This window comes from Salvia hispanica, chromosome 4 (genome assembly GCF_029641045.1).
Source record: "Salvia hispanica isolate PSC_SH4W2 chromosome 4, Shi_PSC_v1, whole genome shotgun sequence".
NCBI lineage: Eukaryota > Viridiplantae > Streptophyta > Magnoliopsida > Lamiales > Lamiaceae > Salvia > Salvia hispanica.
In genome coordinates, this window is record NC_142695.1 from 37513872 (window position 1) to 37532942 (window position 19071).

Consider the following 19071-nt stretch of genomic DNA (forward strand, 5'->3'; position numbering starts at 1 on the left):
CTCGCTTAGAGACGGTGTTGCACAAACTGATTCTCAAACTATGAACCGAACCGCCAAATTTTGGTACCCCTTGATGTGTGTGTAGAGTGTGAGAAAATGAGCTAAGAGCTAAAAAGATGATGGATGATCCCTCCTCGAATGCTTCTCACGTGCTCTTATTTATAAGGAGTTGAGCTTCTAGATCCTTCCTTGTATTCCCCATTCTGCCCTTTGTCTAGGATGCTCCTCCGTCTGGTAAATTCTCTTCTTTCTGCTCATTTTCTCTGCCAGACTCCTTCTCCAGGCAATCTTCTCCTTTCTTCCTGGATCTGGCATTTTCCTCTACACACCTGGCTTATAAACTGTGTTAGACCCAAGAATTTACAGAATTTACCCCATAACCAATGCACGAAATTAGTCTTATCAGACATGCATTGCATTTGGGGAACACATAAGACCTTAAGCCTAATGGGTCAGCTCTTTAGGGGCCCTCTAGTGGCTAAGGCAGTGAAAAGTCCTTTATGAACTAAGTGGGCCCAGCCTATGTTGTTCAAAGGCAAATATTTTCTTGTACTTGTCCGATGACTTAGGGAGCAATCTCTTGTGTCAAAAGGTAAAGTGCCTTGAGGGCAATGATGAAATTCACCATAACTGATAGCACTCAATGGTTTCCTATAATTAAAGTCCAAGGTGGAGAATGTGAAGATTGTTAGAGTTTGTATACTAGAAATCACGTTTCGAGTGATTGAATACTGTAAAACTCTTATTTTATTTTCCAATGAATAAAACAGATTATTTTTGTCATAATGTTGTTATGTTTTACATTTAATGGATGTTAATGCATGTTTAAATGTATAAGTCAACTTAACAAAGTCTAAGTCTTTGTTTTAGTAGACCGGTTGTGGGCGGCGTCCACTTTAAGGTAACACGGTCAGTTCTAAACAAAGAAAAAGATGAATTTCACAACCTAGTTGGAATTTGACTATCCATCGAGAAAGGTTGCAATGTCAGTCCGCATATTTCTAAGCCTTAGTGAAATAAGATGACATTGGTGTGGTATAGCACTGAACGGATCTAACAGCAACACTTGTCCTTATGCTATCTACTGAAAGGCGAGGTCTTGATAAATATTTGTTTCCTAATCAATGTAGGTTAGCATTGAGCATACGGTATTGATTATGCATTACTTTGACTTATCAAATGGTGCGTGTTTTTCGTAACCCAATGATCCTGATATATTGGGTAGTGGTGATCAATACCTAGCGGTGCTAGGATTGCTATTATATTGAATCGTGCGCGAGCTGAGTCTCATTTGATAATGTCCTCAAGAGGAGCGCGAAACAAGGTTTTATTATTCGAAACCTAGCTAGTTGGAGTTTGATTACTCTATAAATAATAAATGAGCGTTTCATGCTAAGTCCACTCTTGGAATTAATAAGAAGTTAATTAATTAAGTCCATAGCAGATATTAATTAATTAATGGAAATTTTTATCTTAAGCGCGGGAAATGAAAGTTAAACGGAAACCCGGATTACTTATAATTTCGGATTTGGATGGGGAGAGTTCAATATTACTTCTGTAGTGGCTGCTCGTAATATTCCAATTATAACTTATATTAAATTGTGGGGTTCAATTTAATTAGTAAAAAGTAAATTGGATGAGCCCATATCCAAAACCTTCCATAGATCTCTATCTGGGCCCAAAAGGAACTTAATATAAATAGGAGAATAAAGGAGACAGAATCATCACAATTTTAATTCTTGAAATTTTTGAAAATTTCGAACTCCTCTAGCTGAAGAGGATTTCGAATTCTACTCCTATTCCCAAAAGGATTTCTTCTGTCTTCTTTATTTAAGTCCTAGTATTCTGGTGAGATCAGCCCACACTGATATCGGAGTACAGTTCGGGAACCAGAGAGAAGTTTTGTGGGCTAGTATTCAAAGCGTCACGTGGAGAAGCAGCTAGCCATCTTCAATTCTTTGGAGAATTAATTAGGTATTTTTCTGCTCCGTAGAAAAACATGTTTTAGGTTTTAATATTCTTAAAGCATGATTAAATCAAGTTATGAGCATGTTACATGTAAGAATTACGCGAATAGATTTTGTCTAAATAATCTACTAAATAGATCTGATTATTATGTGATTTATTGGTGTGATTAATAATTGTTAAATTATGTTAATCCATGCAACACCGCTTCCGCTGCCAGTTCCTTCAAAGATTATGTGGACTTTATTCTTCTGGGCTTGGGTTATTGTTTCAGCCCATTGGGATTTAATTGTTGGCCCAATACTTTTGGCCTGCTTTGACCGAGACCTGATATCAATGGCTGAGATCTAGTCACGTCTCAGCTCACCTGGATCATTGATTGCAGCCGTTGGATCTAGGGTTTCCTGTTGATATGTGTGAGGTATGTGAGAGTTATTCTCATTCCAGTTTTCTCTCTCTCTTTCTCACTCTCTCGACGATGATTTGTCTTCGACCTTCTCTCTTTTCCATTCTCCGACGATTCTCCGATGACTTCTTCCGATCAAAACCTCGGTATTATTGAGTGTTGATCTGTGATGGCTTCGGCGGCGGTAACCACTTTGGTTTCCGGCGGTGACGACGGTGAAAGGCGACGATCTGTGAGATCCGTGTATGAGACCTAATTTCAACGGTGAATTGGTGATAGATCTGGTGTTTGAGGAGGCGGTGTGGCTAGATCAGCTGTGTGACTGTGTCTGGGTGTCTGATCTTCGGTGTTCTCCTTGGATCTTGATTCTGGTTGAATAACTCGGTGCTATCGGCGGTGTCTGAGCCGATAGCTTGATTTCTTGAGATATTCTTAGTTTCATTCTTAGATCCGAAAGGATCATTTTGTTGTTTTACTAACTATTTTACTTAGTGTGCAGGAGCTTCTATTCTAGGGTTTCCAGAGGTGTCTCGGAACAAAGTGACCGAAGCTATGTCTGTAACTTTGTAATAGTTAGAGACTTCTTGTTGTAATTGAAGTATTCTTTTCTTGTATTCAATTACTTGTAAATAAGCCGCTTGGGTGAGGGTCTGGCTTAGCCCTCTTACATAAGAACAAAAAGGTCCTAGTAAATAATGAATCCAACTAGTACTTACACCCAACATCACATATTCACAATAGTCACTTAAAACATGTATAGCTCAATTTGTGGAAAGGTTGTATAGCTCAAAATTAGGATTTATGAAACTAATTGCAACATAGAGCAATTCTAAAAATAATAGCACCATAGATCATCCAAACAAATCTGAGACATGCATTTAAGTTTGAAATTCCAAACATAAATGTTGAATAGATTTATAACAAAAGAAGTTCAAAATTCATGGATCTCCCAATTTAATTATATACTCCTTTAACACAATTTAATTATATACTCCTTTAACATAAGTAGTTAACTTCTCAAATGTCAAAGCGAATGAAATAATGGTTTTAATATAAGAAAATGAATAGTTTAGTGTTAATGTGGTAATAATAAATAAAAATGAGTGGCATAAAGGAATTAAATAGTACGTCTAACAACCATTTCTTATTTTTATACCCAAAACCTTTTTTTGGAGATATAGTCAAGGCTTTCCAAGTAAACACCATATTATGATTTTTTGGATTTATATGATGCAATAGAAGAAATGCCTAGGTAGGAAGATGGTGACTAGACAAAGAACGTGGACCGTAGATTTTGAGAGATGACATTCAAGTTCTTTTATCATTATAAATTTTGAGAATCAGACAAAAAGAAATCATATAAATCAAGATTATGCAAAATATATGAATTTATAAAGAATACACTGTTATAAGATTTAATCCAGCTATCCATTACATTGGAAAGTTATGGTGTAATTTTTAGCATACATTTTCAACCCAATAATAACACGTTGGTGAAACATTTTCAAGTCGTTATATCAAATAAGAGAGGCAAATTGAAATAATACCCTTTTATATATTCGAAATATTACATTATAGTATAAGAAAATGTATTTGTCTAAATTGTCTAAACCTCTCACTGAACAGAGATGAGCATGTCAGTTTAAGAATGATTTGTTTCCAAATTGGTACCATTCCACCAATCTTTATACATGCGATACATACAAATTGTTTCTGAAATCACATCACTAGAGATTATTTGTTGATGTATCTGGAAGAATTGGATATGTGTCTAATGGCTTTCCCTCTGTACATAGATTAATATATATAGCTGGACATGCTCAATAGCTTGATTGGATGTGGTATCTACTACATCCGGTATATCGGTTGTGGAGTCCATTGAGATGCACGTTGAGTTTTCCCGACTTAGCCCCATCGAGAGGGATGCAATCTTTGTATTCGCCTTCCATTAGAACCCTCGTCAATGTTAAGATGCATCTTCCCATGTAATTCTGCATTAAAACCAAATGTTTCAACAAAACACGCTTTATGATCCTTGAAGAGTCAGGTGTCAGTAGCTAACTCAACTGTAAAACTAATGACAGATGCTTGAAGAACTACCGATATCTTTTTACTTTTTCTATGATTTACTGGTATAATGCACCAATTAATTACGAAGGAAAGAAGGTACCTTCCCAAATGTATCATGGTCCCATAATTCGAGAGTAAGCATATCGTGTAGTCCATCCTCAACAACAAAATCGAAAGTCTGATTCCAGACGGGATTCAGACATTCATCCACAACCTAGAAACACAAAGCACAGATTGTAATAATTGACAATCAGAACAACAATGGATGATCTGATCTAAGATATTCTATAAAAGACGGCATAGTGCAAAGAGGAGAAGAAAACAATTGATGATGTTTTCGGGTGAAGTACTTGACCAAAGAGCAACATACCCTGGTTTTATTTTTCGATCCTGTTTTCTTCATGGTGAGAACCACATAAGGGTCAGCCTTCCCCAACAGGTCAGCTGGCTCCAAGTCTTCGGCAGAAATGACCGTAACAGAGAGTACACCTCTTACAATCACCTCCCTTCCATTGTTGCCTTCACCTCCATTTTCATTTATATTATTCCCACCATCTGATCCATGTTTAAATACCTTCTCCAGTGAAGTCATGGAGTATTTCTGGGCAAAGGGATTGATTAACCCATTCTGCATGCCGTTAGGGCAATACAAAAGCTCCAAGTGCACCTAGAAAAAAGAACATAACACCCAGGGATAAGATGCAGGCATGCACCAAAGTGTAAAATTAAGACAAACAAAGTTTCATACAATAAAACTGATAAATATAACTCACTAGCTTATTTAATACTAAGAGTTAAGAGAAACAAGTGCGCTGAGATATTTATTTACTGAATAGTACCATTAAAAAAGTGCATCAGTTAGATGTTTTCTCATCAACTTCCTCATCCTCATATTGATCAACTTCCTCAATCTTAAAAAATACTAGTTAATTGTAGAATTGTCAAACTCACAGATAGTTCAAGTTCTTCAGATCCCCCAGAGAACTGGGAATTTCACCAGTTAGCCGGTTAACAGAGAGGTTGAGCGCTTGAAGCTTTTCTAACTTCCCAACAGCGGCCGGAATAGTACCAGTGATTCCATTGTTTTGCAGTAACCTAGAGAGACACGGGAATTAGCAAAATCATACTCCATCCAAGAATCAAGCATTATCTAAACTACTTACAGAGATTGCAAGTTAGTGAGGTTCGCTATTCGAGGCAACAGAGTTCCAAATAAGCCAAGGCTAGATAGTCCTCTGGTTAAACATCAGGTAAGATCAGTGATAAGATTGAAAAACTTTTCACTATTATGCAAGCATTGGTAACAAGAAAGATTAGTGATGACATTGAGAAAACTATGTCAGGATTAGTTTCGGCGGCTGAGCAACTTTACCTGCAAGAAACACCATCAAGTTCAAGGCTTGGTTATATTCCATTTACTTGACAGACCACATTGTGTGGTCATTCTGCCAGTTTATGCAGCACTCCAACCCACAGTTTTTCTTACCCCTCTATCCTTCATCTTTTTCCTCACTTGCCCTACATCTTCCCACATGCCCATAGAGCCATAAAAGTCTGAGACCAATATGTAATACCCATCATTTTCTGGGTCAGCTTCAATAGCATGGTTTGCTATCTTCATACCCATTGCAGCATTATTATGTAATTTACAAGAATTTAGCAGAGAACCCCATATGCCCCCATCAGGGGTAAACGACATCGATAAAACAAGAGCTTCAGCCTCATCCAGATAACCAGATCGCCCATAAAGATCCACCATGCATGCATAGTGCTTTAGTGTGGGTGCAATAGAATATTCCTTCATTTGGTGGAAGATTGACTTGCCCTCATCAACTAAACCAGCATGAACACATGCTGAGAGTACTGCTAGAAATGTTAGGTCATTTGGTCTAACATCAGATTCTTTCATTCGTTGGAACATCTCAACTGCAGATTTTCCATATCCATGCATACCATAACAGGAAATCATTACATTCCAACATATGATATCCCTATCACTTAGTGAGTCAAAAATTTCTTTTGCCATATCAATTTGTCCACATTTGGCATACATATCAACCAACGATGTAGCAACAGAAACTTCACAGCCAAATCCAGCTTCTATGATATAATCATGAACTTTTTTCCCCTTTTCAAGAGATGCAATCTGAGCACAAGCAGACAACAAAACAGCTAGTGTTGCTTTGTTAGGCTTTAAGCCTCTCGTAATCATTACATCGAAAAGAGCTATAGCCTTGAGACAATTACCATTGTCAGTGTAAGATGAGATAAGAGAGTTCCATGTAGTAATGTCATGTGATGTGTGATTGAGTAACCTTTCTGCTTCATTCAACTTACTACATTTCCCATACATTTTTATCAGTGAATTAACAATTGTGACCTTCTCAAGCATCATTGTTTTCATCATACAGCAATGTATAGAACGAGCAAAATAGATGGCTCCCAATCTTGAGCAGGAAGAAATTACTGATAATAGACTGGATAAATCAGGTTTAATCCCTTGATATTGCATTTGTCCGAAGAGCATTATACATTTCTTATCTAATCCTACCTTTTCATAGCTAGACACCATTAGACTCCAAGAATCTTTTACCTGATCGCGGCATTGAATAAAAATCTTCTCAGCAAGATCCACGAGGCCAAACTTACAGTACATTGACAATAACGAAATATGTACCTTCTCATCAATCATATAATTCCTCCTTATAATAAAACTATGGAGTGCCTTCCCTTCAGAGACTCTATGTGAATTAGCAAAGCCAGAAACCAAACAACTAAATGCCATTCCATCAGGATGTAAACCAGCAGCTTGCATCCTCAAAAATATATCAAAGCATTCAACAATGCACCCCAACCTTGAAAAGACACCCATGAGTAATGTCCATGATATTAGATCCTTATCTAAAACTTCAGAAAAAGACATGCGTGCATCCTCAACACTACCACACTTGGAATACATTGACAAAATGGCAGACTGAATCACATTTGAGGATACAATTCCTGATTTTAGAGCCAGCACGTGCAAGCACCTACCTTCAACCAAAGCACACAAGTTTCCACAAGCCTGAAAACCCCCTTCTAATGTTCGGAAATTCAGCTTCTCACTATTGCCACCAGTTCTATGCATCTCACAAAGACAGTGAAAACCTTTCTCACTCTCGCCATTCTGCACGTGCCCTATCACAAGTGCAGTCCAAACAACCACATCTTTAACAGTAGTTTCATCAAACATAAGAGATGCATAGTCCATAGTTCCACATTTCGAATACATATACACGAATGAAGCACCAACAGCAGAGTTTCCATCGAAAAGATTCAGTTTTGAGATTAATCCATGAAATTTCATGCCAATAGAAAGCGATTGGAGTTCAGCACAAGCAGAAACAACCATTGGTATGGTAAATTGGGTAGGCAAAATGCCAGCAAACCTCATCTTGGAGAAGAAGTTAATAGCTTGCACATGGTCCCCATTAGAAAAATGGGCTTTGATGATGGAGTTCCAAAGAAAGTGGTCTGTAAAAGTGAGGGAATCAAATACTTTGGTAGAATTATGGGGCTGCTTGAGGGACGCATAATATGCTATTAGCTTTGATGCGATAAATTTATTGTGTGCGTTACCGGTTGTTATGATAGCGGCATGAGCAGATAGAAGGGTCTTGTGGTCCAAGTAATCGGTAGTAAGGAAAGAGTCAATGTGTTTGGTAAGGTAACTCGATAGCGAATCGACAATCGAATTAGATGAATGGAGATGTTTGTGGAGCTTCGGGAGTGTGAATACAAACATTGAGTGTGGGAGGAGCTTCGGGACAACCGCGAGGCTGTATGGAAGGAAGAAGGAGCTGTGCGATGGAGGCGTAGGCCGCATCTGGGGTTGAGGAGTATTAATTTATAATTTGGTGGGCTTTTTGGTACTTATAAAATTATGTGAATTTTAGAGAAAAAAAATTAAAAATAGGGAGAAAATGAATATAATTTATTGGGAAGTGAGAAAATATATATACTTTTATTTAATTTTGATTTTTTAAATTAAATTCGATTTTTTTTAAAAAAAATTGAAAATGCTAAACGCTATGCCGTTGGCCAATCCCGTCGCGCCACGTCGCCTGCTCGCTGGCACGGACGTGCTTGATGATATATTTTTGAGTGAACTACATAAACGGTACCAGATCTTTCACTTTTGCGCATAAATAGTACCTGATCTTTATTTTATATCGTTTTTTGTACCTATTAATCACATTTTTGGTATCTGGTGCAATTTTCACCCCAAAATACCCTCTAAACAAATTCGTTTTTCCATTTGTGTCATAAAGGGTATTTTGGGCATTGACAAAACTAGTACCAAAAGTGATATTATAATACATTCTCTTGTACTCCTCACTCTTTATACTATTATTATTAATCAATATTAATATTATTATTTTGATGTTATAAATTTAGAATTAATTTATTTTTAATATCATTTAAATATATTTAATTATAATTATAGTGATAATTATATTTAATTATTATAATAATATTATTGTTATAATAGTAAAAACTAATAGTAATTAATAAATAATAATTATTGTTTATATTAAATTAATAACTAATCAATATAGTTTTAATCAAAATTTAAAATTGTGAATTGTATTCATAATGATAAAGAGTTGATTTATATTATAAATGCAATTAGATGTACGTATAAAATAAAACACTAAAAAGAGAAAAGAAAAAAGAGGACATAAACTAAGGAAGAAAAAGAAAGAAGAAAGGAAGATAAAATACTAAAAAGATTGAAGAAAAAAGAAAGAAGAAAAAACTAAAGAAGAAAAAAAGAAATAAGAAAGGAAGAAAAAAAATTACATATTTGGTTCTATTTAATTAAAATTTCCGAAAACATCCTTCATAACAAAAAAATCACTTGGTACGCAAGGTTATTTTTGTCATGGGATACCAAAAACGATATAAAATAAAGATCGGTATCATTTATGTGCGAAAGTGAAAGATTAGGTACCGTTTATGTAGTTCGCTCTATATTTTTTATATCACAAAACGCGACGTTTTTTTTGTCATGATTTTAAAAATTCAAAATATAAATTACATTACGAAGACCAAAAAGGAAAAGAGAATATTTAAGAATTTAATTAAATACGTATTTCTTATAATTCTGAATAACTTTTATAAAATAGACATAGTTCAGACTTAGTGATATGTTCCAAAAAAATAATGAAACAATTAAATATAACCATACACAAAATGTAATTTGCGTTCGAAATCGAGAAATAAAAAATAATGAAACTTGGTTAGCGTATTTAATTACGTCACATATTCACAATAGTCAATTTAAACATGTATAGCTCAATTTTTGAAAAGGTTGTATAGCTAAAATTTAGGATTGAAACTAATTGCAACCATAGAGCAATTCTAAAATAATAGCACCATAAATCATCCAAACAAATCAGAGATTTATGCATATAAGTTTGAATTCCAAACACAAATGTTGAAAAGATTTATGATATATACTCCTTTAACATAAGTAGGGAGTAGTATCTTCTCAAATGTCTAAGCGAATGAAATAATGGTTTTTATGAATAGTTTAGTGTTAATGTGGTAATAATAAATAAAAATGAGTGGCATAAAGGAAATAAATAGTACGTCTAACAACCATTTCTTTTTTATACACTGTTATAAGATTTATAATCCAATTATCCTTTACATTGACAAGTTAGTATACATTTTCAACCCAATAATAACACGTTGGTGAAACATTTTCAATTTCAAGTCATTATATCAAATAAGAGGAGGCAAATTGAAATATAACCATTTATATATTTGAAATATTACATTATATAGTATAAGACGATGTATTTGTCTAAATTGTATAAACCTCTCACTGAACAGAGATAAGCATGCCAGTTTAAGAATGATTTGTTTCCAAATTTGGACCATTCCTCCAATCTTTATACATACGATACATACAAATTTTACTTCAAAAATCACATCACTAGAGATTATTTGTTGATGTCTCTGGAAGAATAGGATATGTGCCTAATGGCTCTCCCTCTGTACATAGATTAATATATATAGCTGGACATGCTCAATAGCTTGATTGGATGTGGTATCTACTACATCCGGTATATAGGTTGTGGAGTCCACTTGAGATGCACGTTGAGTTTTCCCGACTTAGCTCCATCGAGAGGGATGCAATCTTTGTATTCGCCTTCCATTAGAACTCTCGTCAATGTTAAGATGCATCTTCCCATGTAATTCTGCATTAAAACCAAATGTTGCAACAAAACAAGCTTTATGATCCTTGAAAAGTCAGGTGTCAGTAGTTAATTCAACTGTAAAACTAATGACAGATGCTTGTTTTGGAAAGCACGATCGAAACTAATCACTCACAGTTGAACTATATTCGTCAAACCAGAATGAAACAGATTCTCGTTGAGATGAATCCATGTTTCCCGTCTTGCAAAAATGGGCTACTCAGTCTCTTAATCAGTATCATGTAACTTAGGTAGGTATTAGGTAAGGATACTTGATTCAGCCTCTTAAACTACATAACTTCCTTCACATGATTGGAGTTTATTTCTATGTACCTCATCCTCATTCTTCAATAACAACTTTAGGATTTATATGTTTTGTTGCTAAACACTAATAAGCTTTCTGTTTTGAGCATTTTATATGAAGAACTACCGATATCTTTTTACTTTTTCTATGATTTACTGGTATAATGCACCAATTAATTACGAAGGAAAGAAGGTACCTTCCCAAATGTATCATGGTCCCATAATTCGAGAGTAAGCATATCGTGTAGTCCATCCTCAACAACAAAATCGAAAGTCTGATTCCAGACGGGATTCAGACATTCATCCACAACCTAGAAACACAAAGCACAGATTGTAATAATTGACAATCAGAACAACAATGGATGATCTGATCTAAGATATTCTATAAAAGACGGCATAGTGCAAAGAGGAGAAGAAAACAATTGATGATGTTTTCGGGTGAAGTACTTGACCAAAGAGCAACATACCCTGGTTTTATTTTTCGATCCTGTTTTCTTCATGGTGAGAACCACATAAGGGTCAGCCTTCCCCAACAGGTCAGCTGGCTCCAAGTCTTCGGCAGAAATGACCGTAACAGAGAGTACACCTCTTACAATCACCTCCCTTCCATTGTTGCCTTCACCTCCATTTTCATTTATATTATTCCCACCATCTGATCCATGTTTAAATACCTTCTCCAGTGAAGTCATGGAGTATTTCTGGGCAAAGGGATTGATTAACCCATTCTGCATGCCGTTAGGGCAATACAAAAGCTCCAAGTGCACCTAGAAAAAAGAACATAACACCCAGGGATAAGATGCAGGCATGCACCAAAGTGTAAAATTAAGACAAACAAAGTTTCATACAATAAAACTGATAAATATAACTCACTAGCTTATTTAATACTAAGAGTTAAGAGAAACAAGTGCGCTGAGATATTTATTTACTGAATAGTACCATTAAAAAAGTGCATCAGTTAGATGTTTTCTCATCAACTTCCTCATCCTCATATTGATCAACTTCGTCAATTAATCATGTTGAAACTTGTTTCGTGTTCCAAATATACTTGATAATGATCTTGTCTCTTCTATAGCAACTTTTAATAACCCTCCCCTCTTATAAGGCCTTTTAAGGGGTATCAAAGCAGGCTGAAGTTGATGATGGGTTTATTTATTTCAAGTGTAGAAGTCCAATGGTTATTATTCCGGCCCACACGTGCAGGGGCACATTGAGAACTTGGCAATGATGCAGTTTATTCTATATAAGAATGGATATGTGTGGCCCATATCTAGACTCCACTAATCAATTTCAGTCCCTATTTCATGATCTCCTCCGGATCACTCTCTTCATCTGGTACAGAGGGAGCTTTATAATTATCAGTAGGATTTCATTTTAAAAGGTATTAAACCAACAATCAAGGTTTGCCATTAAAAGCCTGCCTTTGATTAACAAAGTAAGCATGTGATTTATAGTTTCAAGTTGTTCTTCTCCACTTCCCCATCTTGTCTACACACTACAATCACTAACGCTACACAGATATCTGCCAATTTTTTATGTATTAAAGAAAAAAAAAATCATGGAAAAGATGCAGGTGAAAAATATAGTTAAATCTATTACCTCCCCCCTATTTTTAGTGTCTCTCTGAATCTCCAAATCTTTCACCAATTTGAGCCACACATCCTTCACCTTGCCAGGCTGAAGCTCGGATAGCTGAACTTGAGCAGCACCAATTAGTTCAGCTGCCTGAAGCCCTTCATCATCATAGATTTTTACAGTCAAATGCTGAGTTGCAAGATCTTCAATTACAAACTCAAAATGTTCATTCCAGACTGGACTCAACTGGTTGTTCTGCAGAAAAAGTGAACAAATGAACGGATACATCTCTCTGCTCTGAAGTAATGAAGGAATCATGGAGAACTATATATTTTAAGCAGATTAAGAGTCTTACAATGGTCCTGCTTTTCTTCATTTTATCACGCAAAGGCCGCACATATAAAACAGCATAAGGATCAGATTTCCCTATAATGTCCTTATTTGTTAATTCCTTTGCCTGCACGAGCTTCACCTCCAATTTCCCAACAGGCTTCAGTTCAAGGTCACTAGAAACAAGAACTTGAATTTCAATAAAAGCTATTTCAGACAAAAAAAATAAGGTGTAACTAATAATGCCACAGATACATAAATAAATAATCAACCGAGGCAGCAGTTTGTTACAAAACTACTAACCACCCCAAGTCCCCAACATATACACATATATTTATACAGGGTTTGTTTAACTAAAAATCATTTTTTAACCTATAAAATATGAACCACTTTCAGCCCTTAGATGGTTATTATCTTAAGGACCGATTGTTTTAGATCTCCAACTTGTTATGAATTCATCATTTCCACAGCAAATTTATCATCATTCAGCAATTATTATCTAACCCTCTAGTCGTGGGTTCGAGTCCCATGGGAGGTACGAATACACTTAATAGTTCATATTTCATGGAGTACTACTTTAAGTGACATATTAGGAAATAATAACAAAAGTAGTCATGAATATAAAACACAAATGTGTATCTACATCTTGGGGCGTGTGGATTTCACGATATAATTCTCGGATATACAATGAGAGAACAGATATATATATAGGCAAAAGCAGCAAACCCCAAAAATAGTAATAATCCCAAAACTTCTAGCTTTTACACAGGGGGAGGTCCACCACTTGGCTGTCCCCGGAAGGACAAAATGGCCTCCGAAGCTTGTTAATGAGGATTGTGAATAATCCTGGGAGAACAAATTTCGTACTAACAGGTGTTACTGCTAGCTAAATAATGCATCATGACAACATTAGAATCTCCTCCCCTTGGTTGATGGTAAAATGCCTCTTATCATAATGAAATTGAACAGAAAATTTCTCAAATACGGGCTACTAAAATTGCCTTGTGTCTACTTTTCAGTTTTCATATATATTAGCCTTATTATACCTTTAAGTGTAAATAAATTTGCTTGATTGGAAAAATATCCATGTATGGATTACTTAAAGAGATACGAGGCAGGCTCTCCTCACTAATGGCACTGGCGCAGAGTGAACTCTTCTTGTTTTTTTTCCACTTTACTCTTTCAATCTCCATGATTCTTATGTTGGGCAATAGTGGTTGTTACCATGATTATGTGACTATTGTGAAAATAAAAGCAATCGAATTAGTTAATGAACATGAGACTTACCTATAATCTCCAGGCAATATAGGGATTACTTTTCGAACCGGCCATGTAATAGAATCTTCTACAGCATCTCTTATAGTACTCTGTATAAGCAAACACTCCTCAATAATCAATGTGAAAAGAATATTCAATAGATAAATCAAAAGTTGGATTTTGTGAGAGAAATAGTAAGGTTGCAATGGGTAGCTTACATATGAATATATAGGAAGGTACTAGATCTGGAAATCATCAAGCAGAATCAGGCAGTAAAAAGACCAGACTTCAGACCATAGATTATAGTAGCTATTAAAAGCAAAGATAAAATAATGAAAACTGCATTTCCTTAGAATGACTTTCAATCTACGAAAAAAATATCTAAACACCACTTTCTGTATGTATTCTGCATGTGCACAAAATGAATACATGTGCCAGAAAATTATATAGGCATCAAAAATCGAAAATTTACTGATCGTTAGTGCCATTGAAAATTCTACACATGCTGAAGCAGATTATCAAAGAGTAACAACAGTGGAAGAGTCATAGTAGTGAAGACTAAAGAGCTATGGCATCCAAGTAGGAAACAGAATTTTATAGTAGTACAAAATTAGTTGTCAACTTTGGATCCAACTATTGAATAAGATTTAACAATTCATATAAAAGTTCTCTACTTGGGCTTTCCTAAATTTCCCCATAAGTAATCATACCAATTCTTTTACATCCCTGTTAATCTCAGTTTGCCTTGCATGCAGTTCTTATATTCTGAACCAAGCCAAGCGATATGAATTAAAATGGGCTTAAAAAAATGCCAAATTAGTGCCTTATATAGTTATACTATTAAAAGCATTCACAGCCATTTAATGTCAAATCATAAATGATCAAACAAATCATGTGAAATAAAGACAAGATATACAGACCTCAATGGCATCAGAAAGGCCAGGTATCGTTGATATGTCTCCTCCCACAACTTTGAGTGTGAAATCTAGCTTTTTCTGAAAGTCAAAAATGAATTTAATTGAGATGCTTTCAAGTAAAAAATGATTTTAATATAAATGGGCAACATAATATCTTGTTGAATGTGCAATTAGTGCATGGTACAAAAACTTCAAATTTTATTAACATGACCACTAAGGTGTCATTATGGAGCATTGACAGGTCCCAAAGAAAGTAATGCTACACCTGTGCTATTTTCATGATAATAACAATTCCAAAATTATAAAGAACCAGAAACTGGATGGATAGGTACTGTACTTTGTGACGTAATGAAAAGCAAACAGCTCCAAAGCAGGGAATCTCATCCACTAACGGTCTGAAAATCAACCTGAAGACACCAGTGAACCCAATATTTTTCACCTAAATAAAGAGCAACCGTTACAAAATTAAGGACTGCAGTTTTAATAAAAAAAAATACTCCCTCCGTCCCAACTAAGTTGAGACAAATCTTTGGGCACGGAGACGGAGATTAAGAAATAGTGTTGAAAAGTAGGAGAGAGGAATAAAATAGGAAAGATGAGAGAGTAAAGTAGATGGTGGAATAAAGTAAGAGTAATTTGATGTTTTGTGTTTTGTTAAAAGAGGAAATGACTCAACTTAGTTGGGACATCCCAAAGATGAATACGACTCAACTTAGTTGGGACGGAGGGAGTACTAATAAGCGAACATAAAATTTGGTGAAATAGCAGTATATCAAAATGTAAATGGCGCAGCTGAGTGACTACCAAATGCAATGGTATTGGGTATTTTATACTCATGCCGAATAAGGTTATGAGTGGATGCATATGCAAACATTCTTTTACACGCAAAAACACACTTGCACTATGTGCAGGCAGACTCTGATAGCTATATACTCTGATGAATTTACCATGAAGATATTGCATAGTAGTAGTAGTAGTAGTAGTAGTATTTGTTATTAGCAGATGAATTTATCATGAAGATTTTGGCAGATACGGCGAGAAAGAGCAAATATATCAGGCTTCCAGTTGAAGCCTTTTATATATTCTACCATCTACAGAAAGAGCATACAAGGCAAGAGAAATGCTTATTGGCATTAACAAATACGAAAAATCTCTGTTAAGAGACAGAGAGCACATGCACAGGTTGCACACACACAAAAAAAAAGAGCAGTGGTTGGTTGAAACCATAGTCTCTGTAACCAGTAACCACATGCACTTCAGATTCAGAAAATCCTAAAGGTTTGGCCTTTAAATCATCAGTCACACTCCTGGGCTTATTCCAACAACAATGGACAAATAAAATTCTAAAGACAGAGAAATGTCAACAAGATACCTGCACGGGAAGAGCAACGCCAAGATAAGTCTTGATATCAAGTACTATATTGGGGTTACCATCCCACTGCATTTCTAATTCCATAGTGATTCCATCAATTCCATCTTCTAGTATTGAAACTCCTGAAGCATCATAACTAAAGTGTCATAGTGCAATTTGCAAACAAGATGGCAGCATTTCATATCATTCAGCTTGAGCAGAGAAAGGAGTGATAAGCTCATGAATGAATATCCTATATTGTGACATTACATTTTCTTTATCCAACCTTCAGCAATAATTCCTCAACTGCCCCCTCAATTTTTGTTGTATATGCACATTAAATTCAAGAGAGTAGGAGGGGCTACAGTTGATATAAAACCAAGTAAAGGGAAATGCAGAATCAAACCTGTGAATTGCGGGGCTACAGTTCCAAGCGTGAACTTGGAAAAGGTCAAAGAAGCTAATATAACTGGCCTATATTGCTCGAGGACTGGCTCCACATTAGCCTTTATCAGCTCCGACGCAGCCTTCAAACCGCCATAAAATCCAACATTAACACAAATGCAGCATCGAATTAGAAAACAAGAAATAGATAAAAGTAAAAATACTTAAAATTGCACCTCATTCACATATGGCCAGATCTTTTCGAGCTGAACATTAAGCCAAGTCAACTGAATTTCCATTTCCATTCGGGAAAAAAAAAGAAAGAATACATTAGTCTCAACGAATCCGCATAGATACGAATTGAATTGAACACGAAGCAAACCTTCTGGCGCTGCGAAAATACGACCCAGGAAGGATAGTACTCCGGCGACAATAACTTCCTCGAGTCCTCCACCGTCATTCTGGCAAATGAGGTAACCGTAGCAGCCTTTGAAAAGTTAACAAAATCATAAATAAATCAATAAAGTGTAAGATTCAACTACACAGAAAACAGTAATTCAACTCTAATTTGAAAGGTGGAATAGGAAAAAAGAGGTTACGAGATCGGAACGGTGCTTGGATCGGGCATTTTCGGAGCGGACAAAAGCAACAATGAGCACTAAGCCGACAACCAATCCGATCACCAACCCAGCTACGAAGGACATGTGGAAGAAAATGAGCTAGCTCTGCAGCTTCTGATTTATGAATTCGAAGCTGGTAGTGAGAGAGTGAGTGGTGTGGAGTGTGGAGTGTGGATGGGGACTTGATTCTGAGTTCTGATTGTGATTTAATGGCGGATTATAGTCTGGGATTAGTGATTTTCAGTAAGCTTTCCGCTTCTAATTTTGCCGTTGCAATCAATAGCAGTTAAAACAAGGGCTAATCATTTATTTCCACATGCCTAAGTTCATGTTGAATTGAGTACATTTCTACCTTTCTGGTCTTTTATTTTCTCATTTAAATATATTGAGCAATCAATCGGCCGAACATTTTTAAATTATTTATGATTGTGGAAAATAGTGTTAGCAATCAATCGGCCGAACTATGCAATTCTCTTGAATTAGTAAATTTTCTTGGAATAGTAATGATAAAGAGGAAATACTAATAAATGTTATTTGCAACTAATTAACTAACTGGAACTTTCTTTAGCTAACTAACTATAAGCCATTCATAACATAATCCCTTAAATCCATTCTTCTACTGCATTGTTCAACTTCATGGTATCACATCACTTTTTATCTCATTCACTACTCAAAAATAGTACAACACCACATTTCTATACATGAATTTCACTAGTTAATTTTATTTAATTTTATTTTGTATTCATCCAATTTAGTTTAAATTAAATATGATTTTAAAATCTCAAAAATGACATTTTATTGAAAATTGAAAATTACATGATTGAAATTCGAAAATTACAATTTATTGTAAGCGATAAAATATAGTACTCCGTATAACCTAAAATCGAAACACTAATAACGACTGTCAATTTCGCCCAAATGTGTTTGGTTAGATCTTCCTTGAGTCATGGGCGATAGAATTGTGAGACGACTCCCGACTCTCGATGTAGGCAATCAAATAATCTAATTCGTCAACAGATGAATTTGTTACCATCAGAGGTCATGTTTGAATTGAGAAAAAAAGTGTTTTAGAAGAGCGAAAGATAGAGTTTTTTAGTATAAAAAAATTAATGGATTTAATGAGATATTTATATATGAGCTTTTGAAGTTTTAGAGGATAATAAATGATAATTAGTTGGGCAACAAATATAATTTGAATTTTTGAATAAATATATTGTAAATGGACAAAATAGAAGCTCACTCGCAGGCAAATTAAAGGTTGTCACATTGAGGGTGGGGTGGGGGGGGGGGGGGTGACAACCCACCTCCCCTCACCCATCAGACACAACTCGAGCCAAGAGGGGCGCATCATGCAACACGTCCCCCCATCTCGTTCTGCTATTCAATGATACTATCCATTGTTGTTCATCATCTTTCCTTCCTACATGATGGTAATTTGTTGTTGCATAGCCAAAGTAAATAATAATTCATTCGTCCATTAATTGTGAAATATCGATTGCTTGTTGAACTCTATGAATTGCGTGAAAGTATGATATTCAAAATTCGGGGATCATAGAGTTTTAGAAATTTTCTTGGTGAAAAAAAAATAGAAGTAGTATATAATTTCGATTAGCATATATTTTAAGAAAATAATTGATCCATGTATATTTTT

At 35.4% G+C, this 19071-nt stretch overlaps 2 protein-coding genes across 5 annotated transcripts; both read right to left on the reverse strand.

Annotated features, from left to right (window-relative positions):
• Positions 1–4008: 4008 nt before the first annotated feature.
• On the reverse strand, positions 4009–8300 carry LOC125192593 (Pentatricopeptide repeat (PPR) superfamily protein). 3 transcript variants are annotated; one of them, XM_089069753.1, is made up of 7 exons: positions 8060–8300; positions 5814–7954; positions 5605–5676; positions 5393–5536; positions 4812–5108; positions 4542–4655; positions 4009–4362 (listed from the first exon to the last, which is right to left on the reverse strand). In XM_089069753.1, the coding sequence occupies exons 1-2, from the start codon at positions 8223–8225 to the stop codon at positions 5895–5897; spliced, it is 2226 nt and encodes a 741-aa protein (XP_088925879.1). In that variant the 5' UTR covers positions 8226–8300; the 3' UTR covers positions 4009–4362; positions 4542–4655; positions 4812–5108; positions 5393–5536; positions 5605–5676; positions 5814–5894. The 3 variants fall into 3 exon arrangements, with proteins under 3 accessions (XP_088925879.1, XP_047946171.2, XP_047946172.2); XM_048090214.2 differs by having other exon boundaries at positions 5814–8300; XM_048090215.2 differs by lacking the exon at positions 5605–5676 and having other exon boundaries at positions 5814–8300.
• Positions 8301–10227: 1927 nt separating this feature from the next.
• Positions 10228–17726, reverse strand: LOC125196979 (synaptotagmin-5-like). Of its 2 annotated transcripts, XM_048095658.2 has the most exons (13): positions 17400–17725; positions 17183–17287; positions 17037–17087; positions 16823–16943; positions 16438–16559; positions 15403–15504; positions 15069–15143; positions 14179–14258; positions 12917–13067; positions 12586–12816; positions 11457–11753; positions 11187–11300; positions 10228–10689 (listed from the first exon to the last, which is right to left on the reverse strand). In XM_048095658.2, the coding sequence occupies exons 1-13, from the start codon at positions 17502–17504 to the stop codon at positions 10546–10548; spliced, it is 1698 nt and encodes a 565-aa protein (XP_047951615.1). In that variant the 5' UTR covers positions 17505–17725; the 3' UTR covers positions 10228–10545. The 2 variants fall into 2 exon arrangements, with proteins under 2 accessions (XP_047951615.1, XP_047951616.1); XM_048095659.2 differs by lacking the exon at positions 15403–15504 and having other exon boundaries at positions 17400–17726.
• Positions 17727–19071: the final 1345 nt, after the last annotated feature.

Excerpts from the sequence above, each read along its gene's own strand:
- LOC125192593 (XM_048090215.2), bottom strand. The coding sequence starts at position 8,225 with ATGTTTGTATTCACACTCCCGAAGCTCCACAAACATCTCCATTCATCT.
- LOC125196979 (XM_048095658.2), bottom strand. The coding sequence starts at position 17,504 with ATGTCCTTCGTAGCTGGGTTGGTGATCGGATTGGTTGTCGGCTTAGTG. Across the intron at positions 11,301-11,456 it reads GATCGAAAAATAAAACCAGG|GTTGTGGATGAATGTCTGAA; the intron begins GTATGTTGCTCT and ends TTGTGTTTCTAG. Across the intron at positions 10,690-11,186 it reads ACCATGATACATTTGGGAAG|AATTACATGGGAAGATGCAT; the intron begins GTACCTTCTTTC and ends GTTTTAATGCAG.